The sequence below is a fragment of the Plectropomus leopardus genome, chromosome 16, assembly GCF_026936395.1.
Source record: "Plectropomus leopardus strain MGB_pleo_1.0 chromosome 16, ASM2693639v1, whole genome shotgun sequence".
Taxonomy (NCBI): Eukaryota; Metazoa; Chordata; class Actinopteri; order Perciformes; family Serranidae; genus Plectropomus; species Plectropomus leopardus.
Genome location: NC_142191.1, coordinates 22,721,098 through 22,741,871, shown reverse-complemented (window position 1 = coordinate 22,741,871; position 20,774 = coordinate 22,721,098). Strand labels below are relative to the sequence as shown.

Below are 20,774 nucleotides of genomic sequence, written 5' to 3'. Positions count from 1 at the left end.
TGAAACTGCGCTGCCTTTGTTTCGAATCAGTTTTTTGAAAACACATTTTAGTGCTGTGTTTAGCTGTAATAGCAAGAGTTTGTGAACAGGAAGTAGACGCCATAATGCTTCCTGCAAAGTGAAAACAGAGGCTGAAAAAAACGTATCAAGAGTAAAACTAAGCAGCTCTGACAAATTTCAAGATTCTGGCAATGCGTTGTCTTTTTCTTGCCTCAAATGTTGTCAGAAACATATTTCACATAAAGTTACCCTTTTATTGTTCTGTTAAGGCACAGTGCATTCTGGTAGTTGAAGGTTTTCTTGAGCAAATGTGTCCTTTGTCTCTATTTTCTCTGGTCATGTAGCACCAATTTTTAAGTATTTGCATGTTTCTACTTCGTTGACAGCATCGTTTTATTAAAAGACCATCGTTTTAGCAATGAAATACTTTTTTAAAGCTTAGAGCAAACCTGTTTTTCTTAACTCTGGAAAAAATAACATTTTGGGTTTTTTTGGACAATGAAATTCCCCTCAGGCTAAAATAACCCCTTTGAACATGCACCACCTGTGATGTTACCCCCCTGTGTAAAACCGCAGAGTTCACACAAAGACTGGAAATGGGAGGTGGGAGCAAAAAAAAAAAAAAAAGAGCTTTCCTGTTGTTGGGCAAGAGAGGAGACACATCCTGAACTGGGCAGACGGAAGAAAGACAGCAGGCAGACGACTTGGATGGGATTTTGGTTTATCTTTTAAGTCGCTGGGATTTGAGCTTCATCTAATGGGAGATTCCTGCTGCTGCTTAACTGAGTGCTGGATCACATCTCTGAGTGCAGCACGAGGGTCAGGAGGGAAAGAGGAGTGAAAGAGAGAGAGAGAGAGAAACTCAGAGGGAGTTTAGCTGCTGGAGTTAAAGCAGAGTTAGTAGGAAGCAGAAAATGGGACCGGCTGCCACCTCGCTCGCTCTCCTGTGTTTATACTCTGTGTGTGTGTGTGTTCCTACAGGGACAGTGGACGCTTCACCGACACAGGTCAGGACTGTTTGTGTGTGTTTGAACTCTTAAACTACATTTTTCATTGGAGATGTTTCTGTTACTGCTGTATGCCTGTTTCTTTAGGTAAAACACAGAATCCATTCACAGTGCTGTGTCTGTGCTTTACATGTGTGTGGGAGGGACTCAGGTCTAGCTAAAACAAGCAAAAGATAACAAACATTAAGATCAAGTTTGACAAATATTATGCTGAGGTGGCTGAAGTGCTAATAAAGCAGACATGTTGAGGATGATAATGGAACAACTGCAGTGGTTATACTGGTATTAATGAAGAGCAGGTTTTCCTCTTCTAAGACTTCAAAATAAAACTCCCATCTCCCTCTGTCAGACTATAACCCCACTGGGAGACCAAGGTGATAAATGTGATTACAATAGTGTTACTGATACTGATCAAAGTATATATCGATTACAAGATAAGGTATGCAGATAATATACAAAATACAAGACTGCAAACTCAGCAACAACAAACTAAACATTTACTTCTGTAGTGGACCATTCAGTAAGACGACAATAAAGTCAGGCAAGATACAAATGCACTAAACCAAGACTGATTATTTAATTTTCATTTACAAGGCAGTTCACTGCTGCTTTAAGGATTTTGTAGCACTATTATAGGAGCATCTTTTACCCATATAAAATATATGGGTACATAAAATAAAAAGCATTAAGCTCCCTATAAATGTAAAATTACTGGCAAAGTGTCCTAACATGATTTCTTCTTTATGTTGTGAAAAAATTGAGCATTGAAATGAGGCAAGTCCAGATACAACAGTGAGGTAATTTGCATTTTGGTTACAACACTGATAAACTTGTTTTGAGCATCTGACGCTTGTTTGCGACTGGTTTTGAGGAAACTGGGATCAAACAACCTAAATGTAGTTGTTTTTTTTTTTTTTTAAAAGCATCCGAAAGATGTTGACATTGTGATTTCTGTGTGTGTGTGTGTGTGTGTGTGTGTGTGTGTGTGCGCGTGTGTTAGGCATCACTGCCAGAGGTGAAGAAGACCAGAGGAGATGTTCCTGATATCCTTCCAGAGCCTGAACCAGAGCCAACCAGCCCAGTGTCAGACTTTGAAAACTCATATAACTATGTCTGTGAGTCTCTGTGTGCACATTCAGTTCAGATCTAAAGCTTCCCACAGTAACAGCAAACATGACATCAGTGTGGAAAATAACTCAATCATTTATTATTCTAAATAATAAATGTGGCTGCACAACGTTTAATTTCTTCTCCCTTTTTTTCCTGTATCTTACCCCCTCTATATTCTATTCCTCAGTGTCCAGACTGGCCGGTATGGACCAGGCCATCCATAAACTGAATGTTGGTCACTACACGCTGGATGTTAAAGTCAGCCAGCTGATGGACCGTCTGATCAGAATGGATGGTAAAACAATCATTTTTCTCCACAAATACTCTACATTTTTAATTCCATTTTTTTTGTTTTTTTAACCCTTTTTACCAACCCTTTTTTAACACTTCTTTGATCTGTATATCCAACAGTCAGTGACATGGCAAAATGAAAAAATGAAGGATACATGTGGCGCCCCCCTCTGCTAAAAAAGTGCAAAAGTCAGCAACAGGATTTACCAAAGTGTGATGCAGTCACTGAAAAGAAAAAAATAATATAATAATAATATATACCATGTTCTTCTTAATTAGCCTGATAATTTCCTTAAAGTTTAAAGAAAAGCTTTCATGGGAAAGAAATCTACTGTTTTTTCTGACTTTACAGGATAATAATATTGTAAATTTTCTTTTTAAGGATTTACTATATTATCTTTATTCAGAAGAACAAAAGCAGATTTTGTTTTTCAAGTGAATGCATTACACTTCCGTTTGTCCCAATTTAGTCGATATTGTATTGGAATAAAATAAAAATCAAGGGGAATGGGATAAACTACATTTGGCTTCCTCCATCACTTCAACCCCCATAATAATAATGCTCTACATTCATTTGCTACTTTTTTGCTACTAATGCCCTGTTCTGACTTTTGTGTCCCTTTTTCTATGTTTTTCTGGCTCCTCATCACTATAAATTGCAGCAAAGGTTGGAGAGCTGGAGGACAGCATCCGGGAGGTCTACCAGCACAGCAGAGACAACCGCAAGGAGATGGGAAGGCTGGAAGGTAGCAGAGATACATTTTTGACTTTCATACAAACTTGACTAAAAGCTAATTTAACTCTGCGTCTGCTGTGTAAAATACTCAACAGTCTGCATTCAGTTACCATAAACTTTATAAGGCGATAATATGTTAATGTTGTGTTTACAGTTTGTTGCACTGCCCCCTAGTGGCCAAAAATACAAATTTATAATGCAGGTTTTACGCCCTGACATAAAGTTAAACATGTTCTTATTTAACTGGCAGTAAAGCATCAGTCTTATTTTTGTCTGCTTCTTAGGCTGCCAGAAAGGACACCGGATGGGATACAAATGTTATCTTGTATACAACAGCCATGAGGACTACGCCGGAGCATCCAGGAAGTGCCTGGAACGTGGAGGCCGCATGGCGATGCCCCGCGACCGCAAGGAGCAAGAGGCCCTTGCGGACTACGTCAAATCATTCTTCCACCCGGGCAACTGGCCCGTCTGGCTGGGCATCAACGACCTGCGATCTGAGGGCATGTACCTCTTTGAAGACGGGACGCGGGTCTCATATTTCCAGTGGCGCAAACACTTCCTGTCCAGCCAGCCCGACGGAGGGAGGCGGGAGAACTGTGTGGCGATGTCGTCAGATGACGGCGACTGGTGGGACCACTACTGCGATCGGACCATGAACTATCTGTGCGAGTTTGATGACAGGGTGGCACTTTAAAATGAACTCTCTCGCCATCTTACTTTGACCTTCAGTCGCTGAAAGAAATAAAAGTCCTTTATATTTTCAAATAACTTATTGCCTTTAAAAAGACACTTAATTAACATGAATTGGTTGTATTCAATTGTCTTCAATTCTCCATATGAAACGTATTGTGTTTTTTATGTAAAGAAAATATCATTTCATTTCTATATGCAATTAATCTAGTATTTTAAGTAGTGACAGTAGAAAAAAAAAACATTTGCCATGATATTTAATGGTATTTTCATTTTTTTTAAGGTGAAACATAGGGCTCAAATGCACACAAAGTCATGTATCGCTATTTAACTTCCTGAAAAAGACACACTATAAGAAATCTTATTATGTCAGTATTATAAATATTATATTATTCCTAATATAAATATTATATTATTCATGCAACTGCAGTGATATGAATGTAAACTAGCCAGGACTCTGCTGTGATTTCACACCTGGAATTCTAAATATTTGTTCACAGTTTCCAAAAATGGGAAAACGCAGAAAGCTGGAGGCCCTTTCTTCAGAATCAGTACATACTGAACCTCTTGAAGATATAAATCAACGTGTGTTTGAGCTTCACAGGAATTAGGCAGTGCTTCTCTGTTACTCCGGAGCTTTCAAGATATTTTAACAAAGTCTGGTTCCAGCCGGGACAGCCCTGTTCAACTGCTGATTCTTCAACATCTCTGGAGTCATTTTTTAAGGTGCAGTCGCACTTCTAAATCCCCTTACACCAACAAAATGACATGATTACTGTATGTAAATGTATTCTGTCCTACAGTATGTAAAACAAGAAAGTTGTACATAAAACACTGAATGTAAATGTTGTTCATAAATCTTTACTAAAGGTTTATTTGGTTTACAGCATTGTTTTCTGATCAGTCAGGAAAAGTCGGTCAGCTTCATCAGTAGGGCCGGGTAGCATTTTTGATACAATGCAGATACCAAAATACTTTTTTGATACGTAACTTTGTATTTTTGCCAAGTCTTGCAAAACTTTTTCAGGCTGAAAAGAAAAGCTCAGTCTACTTCCAGGTCAGTTTAGCACCATGGAAACAATCAAAATAACAGAGCGCATTTTCCACAGAATTTATTTTTTGAGACTGGCCTCAACCAAGACATTAACTCAGTGCTTGGCAAGTGGGGCTAAATATAAGTTAAAATCACAGTGCTCGATGCAGATGGAGGACAAAGACAAAGACTTGATTGATTTCAGTTTTTTTAAAAAGATGTAAAAAAGAAATTTTTTATACAATATATATATATATATATATATATATATTCTATTTATGGTCACTCCAGAGCTCCGTACATCAGTATGGTAACTGTCTAAATAAAAGTATAAAGTGAGCTAAATTTGGACTAAAATATGGATCAATCTGCTCAAATACCATTACAACAAGCATAAAAATTTAACTAGATATTTAAAGCCAGTTTTTGGTGCTTGATCATTTGCGAGGCTACGTACACATTTCAGTCTGTAACAAAAAGGCACTGAGGTTTGATACCCAGCCCTGCTGTTAAAAAATCCTGGGTTGTCAAGTGATTTGAATGTCAAACTGTTCACAATTCAAGACAAATTACGTGTATTTTTCATTCCTAGATATGTACAGAAGAGATCTGTAGCACAGAAGAAATTATATATTTTTTCTACTGTAATATCACAATCAAGTGGGTTTTATTTATCATTATTATTATTATTATTATTATTATTTTTTAACGGATTATTAGAAACGAGTTATGCAGCAGCAGCTTTAATCTCTGGCCTGAGCAGCCACATGGAGAAAAATAGCAATAGTAAAATAATAGTTTGCAGCGGTAAAATCATGTTGCATCTTTTTGGGTAATGGAGTGATTTGTCTCTTCTAAAATTAAAAAATGATATCTATTACTGCCATTTAGGGCTGTAAAAACACACAGCTATTAATCAGCTATGGTTACAAAAAATGCCATACTGTCTAGTAGTAAAGATTACAGTAAAATTTGCTATCTTTTTTTCAAAGTTAAACATTACATATTATTATATAAAATTAACTTCATATTGAATAAAGTGTAATCCAGCAGTACCACTCATTTTGAAACGCTCCCATCACGACACTGACACAACAGAGGAGATCGGTCGTCTCTGCTTCACGGTTCTGCATCGGTCACATTTCTTCATGGCGTCATGAGTGTGAAATGCGACGTCATAAACGTGAGTCAAAGAGCCGCTCTTTCTCTGTGGTGTCAGTGATGTGGTACAAAATAAAGTAACCTCTTAAAGCCCCAGATCAGGCTCGGTGTCTCCGGTGTTCACATATCTTTCACAGCTTGTGGTCTAGATGTGGGTGTTTCTCTGCAGAGTTGGAGGAGCAGCCTTTAGGGTCCGCGGCCTGCAGGATGCTCGTCACAGTCGGCCTGTCCATTGGAGTTTTACACGGATGACAAAGAAGAACCTTCCCTGTTTCATCGAGCAAAAAGTTCCCTCCCATCTGAAAATAATAAATAAATAACTAAAGATTCATCGCTCAATTATTCCTGTAATAATGTGGAATCAAATGACTCATGACACACAAAAGAGGAGTGCTCTCACAGTTATTAGCAGACTATTGTTCATTGTTTAAATATTTACTTTAGAAAAACTACACTAATAAGAATGCAAAATCTTTTACATGTCTTGGCTTTGTTGTAACCATTCATTTTCTTTCTTTGTTTTGACATTTCGTTGTTAACATTTGCACAAAGTTCTATCTGCAAACATTACAAAATAGAAATGATAACAGCATTTTGTTTAAGAAAAAGGTTTTTGACGGTTTCTGTATGTGATTGTGGGGATTTCCTTGTTGGTCAAAGCTGGAAATCAGGCACTAATGAAGCGTGGTCTTTTCTCTGAATTCGTAAAAGCATGGCACACAGAGATAAAGGTAACAAGGAGTTAATAAGGGGATCAGCAGCTTATTTTAAGCTAGAACCACACATGTAAATCAGATCCTGAATTTTGGCACATATTTCTTTGGTTTACGTCATTGATTCAGGCCCTTACGTCAGCACCTCAATGTCAAAATGTTTGCCGTGTCGTCTCTCTGTACCTGGTAGATATCTTCCAGTAGGTGAGGGGGGACGTCTGGGAAGTCTCTGTCTACAGCTCCGTACTCTGAGTACTGCAGCAGACAGCCGAACTTCATCACCTTGCCGTAGGACGAGCCGAGGCCAAAACTCCTGTATACCTGCAGCAGAGAGGACGTCTGGTGTGTTGCACTACTTTCTGCAGAAACATTTTTTGGCAGTTTTATGCAATCAAAAGCAAAAGGAAGGAAAAGACTGACTTAATCGGGGTCTCTTTCTCTCTCTCTCTCTCTCGCTCACTCACACTCACACACACACACACACGCGCGCGCTATGATTGACGATTGCTTCTGTGGCATGTGGAAAATCTTCTGTCCTCACATTTGGTTGATTGCCCTCATTTCCATCTCACATCTGCTAACATCTGGTGGTTGACTTCTCTGGATGAACGTCTCAGAGAATTCGGCTTACTGAGCTTTCATGACACATCATCAAACCGCTGCTAAATCCTCTGGTTCCCTCAGCTTGTGTGTGCTGAGTCAGAGCCATTTCCAGTGTCATGCACCTGTCCGCAGACACTGAATACACATATGCTGAGAACATACAGGCACAGATTTAATGTGCCGTAGTCTGATTCTTTTTATTCTCATCTGACAGAACAAGAAATAGCCTACTTCTTTTATTCCTTAATGTCCTCGTTACTCAAACTCACTGGGTTTCAGTATGTTTCATTTCAACACTGGGGGGGTGCACATGAAACAGGGTTTGGGGGTCCTCCGCCAGAACATTTTGAACATTAAACACTTGATTTCCTGCTTCCAGGTGAATGCTTATGCACCAATTTGTGACAGCCCCAAATACAGAGTAAACAAGCGGCAACAACAATCGTGTTGGCAAATATGTGGGAATGTCACAAATTCCGCCAATTCTGGGAAGACGTGAAAGTTTCAAGCTAAAGTCCACTGCATTCCCCGGGAAATCCACACCGAAACATCCTGACCTTTCTCTGCGGATCCAGCAGCATGTCAAACGTACACCCAGTCTGCTCCAGCCACACCTGAGCTCCCTCCACGCCGCCGAACGAAACCACCAAGACCCGCACTGACCGAGCCTCCAGGAGAGCCTGCAGAGACGCAACATGAGAGACAAATACACACAGAATTAGCTTTTGCCTTTATGGAATCTGTCTTTTTCATGGCAAGTAATTTATTATAGAAAAGTAAATGGGATCAGTGGCTGTCCATGGAAAAAATGTTGGCTGTCCTTTTAGCCAGAGAAAAGAAAAAAGATACTGAGGAGTCCAAGTCTTTAAAGGAATAGTTTAACATTTTGGGAAATTGTCATAACTGCTCATAAAACTAGAATATGGCATTTTTTAAAGGTTGGTTGTTTTAATTTGTTTAGAAATTCTAGAGCCTCAAAATCACTAGAAACTACAGCTGTTCATTACATTTTGTGGAGTTAAAAGTAAAATATTTGCTTACAAAATGTATTGGAGTATAAAGCAGCGTAAAATGAAATATTCAAAGTTGAATATACTTAGTTTCCACCAACACAAGACATTCAAAGATTGACAGATCTGTTGTGCCTAGTTAGAGCTACTAAAATGTCACTAGACAATCTTAACAGGTATCCACAAAAAAAAAGCAGAGATTAGAGATAAGCAGAAAAATAGCAGCCCATACAGGTGGGAAAGTTTTACACAATAAAAGGATGCAAACTGCACTTGTTAATCAACACAAAAAACTGTTTTGCAAGAGAAATGTCATGATAACCCAGGAACAGATTTATACGGTTAAAAGTTTGGCCTTTTTTCCAAAAAATAAATAATTACCATCAGGTTGAAGGTAAACTAACCTGACTGGCCTCCAGCTCGGCCACGTGGTCTCGTCACGGCAGTCATCCGAAATGTCTGATGAGGACCAGCAGCAGCTTCTGACCTTGACCCAGGTACTGACCCAGAGTCACGCTCCTTCAAACACACAACATGGAAACAGCCCGAGACGAAGCAATGGCTCACCAAACTTTATTCAATTAATAATTCATGTGTAATCTTTGTATTGCTAAGTAACCTAACTGCACTTTTTGGGCCTTGTCTACACATACACAGATGTTTTTGAGAATAGATATATTTCTCAGAATTTTGGAAATCCCAGTCAAACCAGCAGACACAGTTTTGAGGGTTTGTTGTTGATGAGGAGTGGAAGGAAAACTTTCACATCTCCAGAGCATCACTGAGTGAACTTCCTGATCCTCGTATCTAAGGAGATCCAGCGGTGAAAAAGGTAGCTTGCATTTTACTACCTTTGAGACGAGGGGAGACTGCAGAAGACAGCTTAACGCTGACGGCAGTTGGGTTGTTTTTGTGTCTAGTGTAGAGAGATATTTTGTAAAACAAAAGTCATGTGGACAGATTAAAGTGTGAACTTACTTTCTACTGCGTCCATCAGTGAATGTAGTATCAGGACTCAGGCTGTCTGCTGTCTTTCCTCCTGACAGCTGTCCATCTGTTGTCTGCAGACCTCTGTCCACACTCTCCAGGAAGGAGTCCCACTCAGTCTGAGAGTGCGAGACACAAAAGAGGGTTAAAAACTACATAAATCCCAGGACATTGTGTCAGGACAGGTTTAAAGACAAATTTAAATACAAAAATATGTTAAAAAAAAAAACAATGAAAAAACATCTGTGGTTGCTTTAATTAATTGGAAATGATTAAAGGAATATTAAACTCGGGTAGAACAAAATGGATAAACCTAGACGAGACATCATAATAATGCTTTAATCTCTTGTTTCTAAGATAACAAGAGAACAACGGATCACAGTCCAGATCATTTTTAGTAATTTATGTGGGTTTTAGCAAATGTTTTAATGCCATAGTCCGACAAATAAACCATGTGCGTCGACTTGACCTAATTTTATTGCAGGAATCCTGGCAGAAATTGTTTTTCCTGCTGAGTTGTTATTGAATCGTAAAACTATACACACCCTGCATAAATAGAAGAAACTGAAGGATAATAATAAAAATGTAGTCATATACATTTACAAACAGTGTAATACTATGGTTTCTTTAGGGAGTGAAAAAAATTTAAATGCCTTTTTTTTTTTTTTTTTTTAAGGGCATCAAGTTTCCCACATACAGACCTCCAGCTGCATAAGCTCCTCCACCTGCTCTCTCACTGCTTCATGGCTGGAAAAATGCAAAGAAAATACGGAGGTGTCAACAATGAGCTTTATTTATTACATTAACCCTTTGAAACCTGAGCAAATTGATTTTACTTCTTTCAAAAACATGGAAAAGGCAGTAAACAGCTTCATAACATATGGCCCAAAAGATAAACAAAAGTGCAGAAAATTAATTATGAAACATATTTTTCTCTTAGATATATTCTCTTTAGATATATAATTCATTCATTTATATTTGGTTTATTTGCTCATGTCAGTATGTGATCTCCAAAAAAAAATTATTATAATGATCATAAATTGAGTTTTTCTGAACAGTTTACTCTCTCCTCCCTTTTTAAAACTAATTTCAGGTCATTTTCATCATCACCTTTTACTTTTCTTTTTGCAAATTGAGAAACATTTCTTGCCATGCTGGTCATTGCCTTTATATCCCATGTTTTTGAAAGAAATCAAACCAGTTTTTTTCAGGTTTTAAATAGCTTGCGAGAGGCATCTAAACACTGCGCAAAAACAGATATGGAATTAGGTTTTAAAGGGTCAATAACTAATAAGACAGTGACTAACCACAGTTAAGTTAAATTTCAACAACACAGCAGCACTAATCCTTGACTTCAAAGTTACAGTTAAAATGCTTGTGATGTCTTCTTTGGGTTTAATCTTGGGTTTAAGGCAAAGCTTAGGTCAATAATAATAAGCACCTTCATAGGTTATGGTCTAGCTTGCATATCCAAAGGTGATCAGCCAGTTCATGCTGGTTTAACATCCAGTGTTTACTTTCTGCAATATTTCATTAGAAACTGAAAGTAATTCACATTCTGGTGGTTTCACTCTAGATCTCACATACTGTTTCTGCCCACTAAACAGCATATTAATATCAAATTTTGGACACAGTAAAAGACTTGTTCCTACCTTTGCATGGCATTTTTAAGAATCATTATTAACTATCATCATTTGATATAATTATGTACCCATACTTACTGATAAGACTTCTGCCAAATTTCCTCTGCTTCACTCTTTTTCTTCACTCCAAGGCTGCTCAGAAGTAATAAAACACACGATTACTTCAGAGTATAACTAGAGTCACTGCCGTATGCCTCCGCGCACCAGTCAAGTGCCCCCCCCCCACAGCACAGGAAAAATGTCACCATTGACCTTTGATCTCTTGCATATAAAATATCACCACTTCATGATTTTAACCTGTGAGATATATGTGTATCATTTTTGCATAGGCATTCTTGAGGCCGAAAACATGTTAAATGAGGTCACAGTGACCTTTGACCGCCAAATACTGATCAGTTCATTCTTGAGTCCAAGTGGACGTTTGTACCAAATTTAAGGAAACTCCCTCAAGGCCATGTTCAGATATTGTGTTCATGCAAATGAGACAGACACGGTCAAAACGACCTTGACCTTTGACCTATGACCACCAAAATCTTATCAGTTTAGCCTCGAGCCCAGTGGTGTGTACGTACGGATGGACATGCATACGGAAATCGCACAGCAATCGCCAGCATGGAAGCATAAAAATATGGTAACACTTTGACTTAGACAGTGAATATACTCTGTTATACTTTATGATGATGATGCCCATGATGTGGCCCAGTGACTGAGAGCGCCTCACCTTTTGTAGAAGTCTGCTCCGGCTGTGATCAGGCCGAATAAAGTGGTGATCTTATGTGGGACAAAATTCTCCAGGGACTCTGAATGAGAACAAAGGGCCGTAGTTATTGGTCAGGCTGATTTGTGCAGCGTCACAGTGTTGGCAACAAGCATGACAGGGATTACATTACAACACCTCTGGTCCAGTGACTCCATAACACAGATCTTACAAGAAGCATGAATAGTAGCCAGCTTATGAAACATTTAAAAGGAGACTCAGTATAATGATTAACTATTGTGTGGGAAGCAGTGGGTGAACCAACAAAAATGTATTCTTACATTTAAATGCTGCTGTGCTCATTAGAAACAATATATAGATTGTGAAACATAGTATTTTAAGTATTATATATTCTGATATCCTTTTCGTAAATCGAAGTTGTTTTGCATGAAGGGTTCAACAAGAGGGATCTACCACTTCATAGCATGCATACATATATCTGGGCAAGAAATCATCACTCATAGGTAAAACATATCGGAAGTTAAGCATCAAAATTAGCGCGTTGACAAGATGCTTAAATCTTATGCTTTTTTAAGACTTCGCAAGATCATTTTTAACCAAATTTAAGACAGATTTCTAGACAAGTCATCTTTTTCTTATCCAAGAATTGCAAGTAAGTATAGTAGTATACTAGTAGTAGTATTATATAGAAGTAGTATATCCAGCAGTACATGTGGTCCCTTGCAGATAGGTTTTATGTAGTAATATCATTATTAGAGTGAGTTATGTTTATCATTTTGTATCTGGTTCAGTGGTTGGTTTAAATACTTGTAACATCAGAAATTTGGATGTTCACACAGAGGAGCTTGACTCATTTTCACAAAAAGAAGATAACAAATGGATAAATACAATTAGATACAATGTTTGTGGCAATTAAGGCCTCAGAAATGTCAATGTAAGACCATTAAATGACTTTTATGAAAAGGATATTTATGAAATGGAATTTAAGACATTTCAAGACTTTTTAAGCACCTGCAGAGACCCTTAAAATGTGTGCAGTTTCAAATAGGAACAGATTCCTTTTTCAGTGTCAAGTGCATAATAATGACTATAATAAACTGGAATTAAAAGGCAAAGTGTGTTTTTTTTATTAAGGACTGACAAATCACAGTTTTAACCCATTCAATCTGTCCACTGAGAAGGGTTTCAAAGGTGTGAGATTTTCATGGTACAATAAATAAAATATCACGATTTCATGGTATCAAGGTATTACAGAATCATTGTTATTATTATCAATGAGAATGGCCCTTATAAGACTGAAAACAGAAGGGTTGTCTGATCAAGATAATTAAAACATAAAAATTTTATTTTTTTAAATGGAAGAATGTTCAAAATAAATAAATAAATAAATAAAGTCGTCCTCTTAAAAATAATTAAAATAAAGTTGAGATTTTCTGTACTTTTTTTTTCCAATATAGTAAATAAGAAAATGAAGGCAACAAGTATGACAGCCGTCAATTTTCAGGTCAAAGTATAAATTGGATTATGTGGAAGTTTTCAGAATTAAATTCTAGGTTTTGGCCGAAACTATTTAGTATGTAATACGTTTGGGAGCTGAATTACAGCCGACTGTTTTTTAATCTCAGTTAAAAAAAGCTACAATCGAAACAAAGAAGAAAAACATTATAACTAAAAATAACTGCAAACTTCTGAGTCGTGTCGTAACCTATGTGGTGCATCCTTCTTCCGCATCAGTCCTACCTGCCGCCTCCTGCTTGGCGGTCTGCAGCAGGATTTTGCCCAAGTTCACCAGCCGGGTCAGAGCCCCTGTTAGAGTCTCCTCTGACACGATCACATCCTCAGCCATGCTCACCGGCTCCTCTCTCACCTGCACCGACACACTGAGCTCTCACGCAGCCATGTGAGCGCTAATGCATGCTCGTCACGTGACAAAATCATGTGGTGCAAAAAAAAATAAAAAATTTGGAGGCTGGTGATTGCATGCCCCGCCCTACGCTACCTCTGATTGGCTTACCCTACCTTACCAACCAATCCAGCCAAAGAAGGCAACGAATACTAGCCAATCAGAGGGAGAATAGGGCGGGTCATATATTTAGCAGTTGCACAAAACATAGTCATAAGCATAGATTGTATATAAAGATCTTTAAGATCTTTATATACAATCTATGGTTGTAAGCACTAATACTTGCAAGTAACAAAGAAGATAAAACATAATTACAACTTCAATTCCTGAACTGAATTTACAAAAATACTTTAAAAGAGAAAAAATGATTGGTATCTACAGATGAGTAACACGATAATGTAATTACAATGTAATAATGTATTACACGGCAAGCTTTAAAAGTAGTTCATGTTGTTTCGGCACAGTTTCTACAACCTAATTGGCCTCCAGTTTTATAAAAAAAAAAAAAATCAGGGACTTACATATAAAGTAGTTCATTATATACATATAAAGTAGTTCATTATGAGCTATTGCTATGCTATTTATTGGCATAAACTTCCAGTATTTCTGAAACTGAAACTTTCTGAAACTTCTGAAACATTTTAAGCAGGCTTTGAAGAAACAGACAGCAAATACTCTCTCAGAACAGGGCCTTTGCACAAACTAACACAGGATTGTCCCAGCTGATCTGCAAAACTGAAGAATTTCTGCATAAGCCGTCAACGGGAAGCTCATCTGCACACTGATCATCCTCAACAGGGTCTTGACTTTACAGCAGTTTATTATACACAACAATGTGTAATGACGCTGGTTGGATGTCCTGCCAAATTTAGGGAAAAGACATTTTAAATGTTTTATGATAGTTAAATTAACATTTAGCTCACTGCTAACAGCTCTGGTGGATATTCCTGCAATCAATATGCCAGTGGCCACTCCCTCAAAACGTGGCATTTTGTTGCGTGATCAAGCTGAATGATTTCGAGTGAGCTTTTATTGTGATCATCCCAAGACACACCTGTGTGATCACAATGCTGTTTATTCAGCATCTTGATCTGCTACACCTGTCAGCTGAATAGTTTAGCTTTGAAAAGGAGCGCATTAACATGGATCTGAACAAATTTGGGACCAAATTTTGAGAGGAAAAATAGAGTGCATGAAAACATCTAAGATCTTGAACTTAATCCCATGAAAATGGGAGCAAAAACAAACGTGTTGAGTTTAAATGTTTGTTTAGTTGTGATTATATGATCGTCGTATTTGTGGCCTGTCACTCTTAGCCAGATGTGGCACAGCAGGTAAAATCTCAAAACCTGTAACTGGTTTCAGCTGTTAATTAAAGATTGATTTTACTGAGGTACATTTTGAGATACTAAGTAAAAGAAAAGGTTTACAAAAAGGAGGACAGAGTCTGCTAAAATTGTCAACCTGTTTTATTGACTGCTGAACATTCATCCACTCATTCAATAAAAAATCCCCTCCTTCAAGTTTTAAGCTTTGACAGCCCACCGTAGCACTTAATGACTGGGTCACCCAGTGCAAAAACAGAGAGAAAATGAGTCTCAAATCAGTCAGCACAATCACTGATATGGAAAAGAAAAAGTGACACAAAGCAGACTAAGGCAGGAAATAAATTAGATATGCCACTGAACAGATCAATTTGTTCTTAATTTGTGGATCGACTTCAATGCCAAAATTAGAAAACCAGACATTCAATTAAGCATTGACATTAAAACTGCAATTAAAGAGAAAGAAAATTACTGTCATTTGTTCAAAAGACTGAATACTTTCAGATTATTCCAGGTGAATTACCGCTGAGCTCGTCTCCTCCTTGTGCTTGAACCAACATTATTAAAAAAAAACCACAGGCAGCAGTCGCATACACCCTTAGGTAACCTCAGTGTCACACAAGTATTTTTGCTTCATAAGGTTGTAAACATCACACCCCATACATTATTTCTCCTTGCATGATTAACCCCAGTTTTAAGATATATATGTGTGTGCGTTCAGTTTCCATGAACACTTCTTTAATTTTGTGTAGCCAGAATTCAATCTTGTCGACAGACTCATACTTTAACACCCACTGCAGAGAATAACTGAAAACCACACAGGTGATTTTCAAATTTCCAGACTATTAAATGCCTTCATGAAGATCTCCAAACCTCTTAATCCCATTTTTTTTCCAACCAGGTTTTCTCCAGATAATCTGTGAGTTTGACAAAAACAGAAATTTGGCCATACAAAGTCAACTCATTCACATACGCAGCGACCACGGGGGAGAAAAAAAAAAGTACAGACTGCAGTTGATGATTAAGACATTTGGAGATTTAAGAGCTCTTTCCCTCCCAAACTACTGCTCTCACAGAACGGCTCGTACAAACAAATTTATCCATGAGATCAGAAGAAAATCCAGAGATGTGAGAGACACAGATGGCATCAGATGCAAAGGAATAATAGCAGAGACGATAACAGTATGTGGTACACCCGCCCCAAAATAATTACTTCTCTAAAAGACCCAACAGTTGGAGATGTCAGAGAACATTCAGGAGCCTTCATTTCTGTTGCTCACATTCAGACTTTTACCTATTACAAGTTTAAAATGAAAATGCACAGTTTCATAGCTATATGAATCATTACAAATTAATATAAACAATGCATATTTTAACCAAAAAAGTTTTTGTCTGTAATAAAATAATAAAGAACTGGAAAATTTAAAAAAAATAGCCCTGATATTGACATTTTATTTTGAGCTGGATCCCAGGGGCTAAGCTTTGCAGTCCATCCACTGCTTACAGAGAATATTAAATCTACTGCAGACACAGTAACCGAACACAATGTCCCAGTGCTGATTGATCTGTTTGTAATTTGTTACGGTGCTACAGTAGAGGCAATTATTTCAATTATTGTAATTATATTACTGCTAGCAAAGTCTAATTTGAGGTTTTGTGATGACACAAGCAACTTAACAATGCACATAAAGTGTTCAGTACAGTTGGAGGAGGAGATCAAACTAAAATGCATGTGTGAGGGCAACGAGCGGCTCTCAGAACATTCTCTAAGAATCTCTGGCTGTTGCTCTCACTCGAGTTCAGCAGCCATCCCATCTCACTACCATCCCGTTATTGGTCACGTTAAAAGAAAGAGGGGTTCAATACCCGAAATGAGAGCTGTGACACTTCCTGCAAAAACAAAACAAAAGAGACTGCTTCAAGTATCCCGAATGGAATTCAATAGCCCTGAAGGTTTTTGATTCATGTTTTTAAATCCCAGAACTCCTTCTCTGCTGACAGGCTGGAACATATGTGTGTGTGCGTGTGTGTGTGTGTGTGTGTGTGTGTGTGTGTGTGTGTGTGTGTGTGTGTGTGTGTGTGTGTGTGTGTGTGTGTGTGTGTGTGTGTGTGTGTGTGTGTGTGTGTGTGTGTGTGTGTGTGTTGCAGCAGTGGTTTTAAAAAAATAAGTTTTAAAGTGCCAATTACAAACTTAAATGTTAAATAAAAACTGTTTTAGACAACAAAGATGAAGGTAATCTGAGGCTGAGATTTAACCACGACTATGAAACAGAAGATTGTTCATGCTGATGGTTCATGAGACGGACTGTGTGCTTCGGGTGTTTCAGCGTGAAAGCCTATGAAGCAGAGAAAAAGAGCAGGATGGATGGACAGAATCGCTTCTGCATCCCAAACTGAGACACTAACGCTGTCCGTCATCATCCCCAAAACATCCGGAGTGTAAAAATAATAAGACTGATTCAAGGTTGTGTTGTCACAAACACCAAAATGCATTCAGGGGTCAAATAGGAGCCAAATACTGCCTGTCCATCAGAGGCGGGACCAGCTCATTGTATTGTGAGTTACACTGAGGTCTAAAGTCTTTGCACTCATGTCCTGAGTCAAGTCCCACATTAAGAGTCAAATTCCAAGTCCTAAACTTTGAGTCCTGAGTCCTAAACTAGTCATAATGTGCTCCTCATCAAATGTAATTTTAATGTAGTGATTTAAAAAAAATCATGAATGCTTTATACATTTTTAATTTATTTGTGAAGTTTGCAGGAACTTGCTGTCTGTATTTTGCTACATTTTTGTAACTTGCACGTTTTACATACTGCATTTCGTTTATTTATTTATTTATTTATTTTTTTACCACCACATAGTTTTTGTATGCACACCAAATTATCTTTGGCATCATTTTCCAACTGGCATGTTAGTTCTTCATAGTTCCTTTTCTGCAAATTTAATCAAATCAGGACTTTAAGCTTGCTTTTATTTCACAGGGCTCAAATCCAGCTTTTTTTTTTTTGTCAAATCGATTCTAAAGTCATCAAATTTGTGAATCGAGTCTGACTCGACTCTAAGTCATGTGACCCAAGTCCACGCCTCTGCTATCTATTGCTTACAAAGAACATAATAACTACCGCCTGATTGATACACGTGTCCCAATAACATAATAACACAAGTAACGTAACACAATGTCTTGGTGACGGATGCTCTTTTATTTGTTGTGGTGCTATGGGAGAGGCAGTTATCATAATTATTGTAATTATAGCACTGCTAGCAAAGTCAAATTTCCAGTTTTGTGACAACATAATTCATGGAAAAGCTTAGTATGAGCTGAGTATAAGTGGTCTGTGAACTCAAACTAAGAGTCGTGCCTGAGGGACGATGACAGAGAAGCATTTAAGGGCTGATTTGATACTAAAATAAGATTAGTCCATCAAATAATTCTCACCCCTCCACAGAGGAAAGCCTCTTTAAAACAATGTTTTGAATTTGTATCACCTCAGTTCTATCCAGGACCTGCTTCCCAAATGTGTCAATTTAAAACTTAAAGAATTCCCGTCAAAGCTAAGATGCTTCTGGAGAGCTGAGTTCAGTTTGGGTTGCAGAAGAAGACATTCCCTTTGTTCTGCCCAGTGTAGAGGCTCCATTATTAAGACTTTATCAAACAGACTTCTCTCCTGTGTAGAAGTCGGGTTAGGACTTTTTTGGACAGTGTGAAGACGAGTCTGTGTTGAGAACCTCAATCATCGTTCTGGTGGACGGGAAGGTCTCTGCGACAGACGGAAGACTCTGATACCAGCTAGGTAAACTGTTGAGAAAAAAAAAACAGTTTAAAAAAAAAAAAGAGGAATAACATACTAATAATATGTTTTGTCTTCCCACCTCTTGAGATTCATCCAGCTCTTTGCAGTTTTACTGAAGCTGTCTGGACTCGGTGTGGTCATGGCCTCAAAATCCACCAACTGAAACAATATCAAACAAACACAAACACGGTTTAGACGACGCTCACCGTGGGTGCATTTCACTGCCTCGGAGGCCATGGCAAAATTAAAGGTTTTAAAACATTAAACATTTTTTCTCTCTTTGTGTTGATGATCCGTCCTACTAAGGTCTAAATCAGACAAAGCACTTTTTAGGAGCCTGAGGAGTTTTTTTGTAAATGTTTTCAATGAGGATGAAACTTTCTGCTTTGTTTTTGTCCCACATTTTCCGCTCAAACATCTTGATACCTCGATACCTCAAGTTGAAAAAGCTAAAAGATGAATTGAGATGCACGTGATCTCTGATGGTATTTCTTAATGCAGATGTTAATTCACTATGTAACTAGTGAACTAATGATCAAAACAAGATATACCATCACACGGTTGCATGCATCTACGCACAAGTCACACTGACAGTTTACATCCATGTTTCAAAAATTCAAAATTACAGGCTCATTTAAGTACTATGTTAAGCTGAGCATACGCTGTGTGATGTGGCCTGTTTCTGACCCGATTTCTGAGTGTGACATTTCATTTTAGAGCTGAGCTGAATTTCAGCTTTGTTGGGTGTCTTTTGCCATGCACAGGAGTACAGGAGGAAAGACTGATCATAGCCTAATCAACTGCTCCCGACCAGCCGCTGGACATTTGGATGAATTTCTGACATGTCTTTTATTTCATTGTGCCCGTGCAACATGAAAAACAAAGCTCCCGAAAGCCAGAAACACTCTGTAAAAGTGCCACGGTGGCACGACCAGTCATGTGGATGTAAAATACGGAAACCAAGTTGGTCCAGCTGTGGCAACATTATCATTTCCGAAGAGGTTTCAACAGACTGGACAGCACAGATGATCAAGGCAGCGTGTTTTGGCCTTGTCTGATTTTCATGAACCTTACTGGTATATCTACAGACCTCCACTTGTAAACAAACCTCTACCTGCCTCAAAACTTTCAAACAAATCTTTATTGGCAATAGCCAGAATAGTCTGCAAGGGCTCGCAGAGTCATTTAATTGTGCATTTTACACATATTGTGTGAGCACTTAAATCATGAGCTTGACCTTTACACCGCAGATTATGTCCTCTTCCAGGAGGAGCTGGGGTGTATAACCAGCTTTAGGTAGAAAGTAGTTGGGTCAAATTTTAAGAGGCCAAATTTAGGTTTAGTCAACTTTTTCCCGATAACAGCATTTACACATAATTAAACCTGTTCAGGCCTCTAAAAAAAATTCTTACAATCACAAAAAATAAAACAAAAATCCCTCTTTTCTGAACTCAAGTCCCCACTAGCACCAGTATGTCTGCAAGTAGGCTTTTAAGATGAGCAGTATTTTATGTGTTTTCATTTCCTAAGATTCACAAATCATCAGACATTCTTAAGTCAAGCAAACAGAAAGCGACGGCACTCCACAAGCTCCCTGGCTGAAAAAAAAAAAGTTGACCTGACCTGAACTTTATATGAGCGTCAGCTTTCTAACAACTGATCAGATTTCTGCACTGTCTCGTTTTCTTGCAGTGGGATTTTGTTTCAGGGACACTGTGTCTGCTTGGCAGGTGCATCAGACAGCTGGTATAAATGTTAGAAACAATGCTTGGAGGGGCTTTGACCCCTTTAAAGAAGCGAATGTCTTATGTAATGCAAACCTTTATTTGAACACAAGAACAAAAACAGGTGTCACTGATCCTCAGTTTGAATGCACATTACATGACAATAGATTGCCAGCTGTATCAAGCTTTTTAAGTGATGTTTTATTGCAGTTCACACATAGGTGTGTATGTTAATGTTACTTATGGCTTTATTCAGAGACAGAGCCATGTGCTCGCGAGATGTTTGGCACCTGCTGCCTGAAAGGAAGCGACACCACACCTGGAAC

The 20,774-nt window shown here is 38.2% G+C and overlaps 3 protein-coding genes across 4 annotated transcripts in view; 1 reads left to right on the top strand and 2 right to left on the bottom strand.

Annotated features, from left to right (window-relative positions):
• The first annotated feature begins 660 nt into the window (after nt 1–660).
• clec11a (C-type lectin domain containing 11A) lies at nt 661–4,721 on the top strand. Its single transcript, XM_042503752.2, has 5 exons — nt 661–1,007; nt 2,008–2,122; nt 2,305–2,412; nt 3,071–3,154; nt 3,429–4,721. Exons 1-5 carry the CDS (start codon nt 915–917, stop codon nt 3,839–3,841), a joined length of 813 nt encoding a protein of 270 aa, XP_042359686.1. The 5' UTR covers nt 661–914; the 3' UTR covers nt 3,842–4,721.
• Nucleotides 4,683–13,634, bottom strand: selenol (selenoprotein L). Its single transcript, XM_042503751.2, has 9 exons — nt 13,446–13,634; nt 11,709–11,787; nt 11,066–11,119; nt 10,046–10,091; nt 9,336–9,463; nt 8,762–8,876; nt 7,905–8,027; nt 6,928–7,065; nt 4,683–6,330 (listed from the first exon to the last, which is right to left on the bottom strand). The coding sequence occupies exons 1-9, from the start codon at nt 13,549–13,551 to the stop codon at nt 6,163–6,165; spliced, it is 957 nt and encodes a 318-aa protein (XP_042359685.1). The 5' UTR covers nt 13,552–13,634; the 3' UTR covers nt 4,683–6,162.
• Nucleotides 13,635–15,059: 1,425 nt separating this feature from the next.
• Nucleotides 15,060–20,774, bottom strand: part of ttc13 (tetratricopeptide repeat domain 13) — a 31,451-nt gene continuing 25,736 nt past the window's right edge. For both annotated transcript variants that reach the window (XM_042503669.2, XM_042503670.2), the window contains exons 22-23: nt 18,804–18,883; nt 15,060–18,729 (exon numbers count right to left, since the gene is read on the bottom strand). In XM_042503669.2, the coding sequence (XP_042359603.1) occupies nt 18,615–18,729; nt 18,804–18,883 (195 nt within the window). In that variant the 3' untranslated portion in view covers nt 15,060–18,614. The remainder of the gene's footprint in view (nt 18,730–18,803; nt 18,884–20,774) is intronic.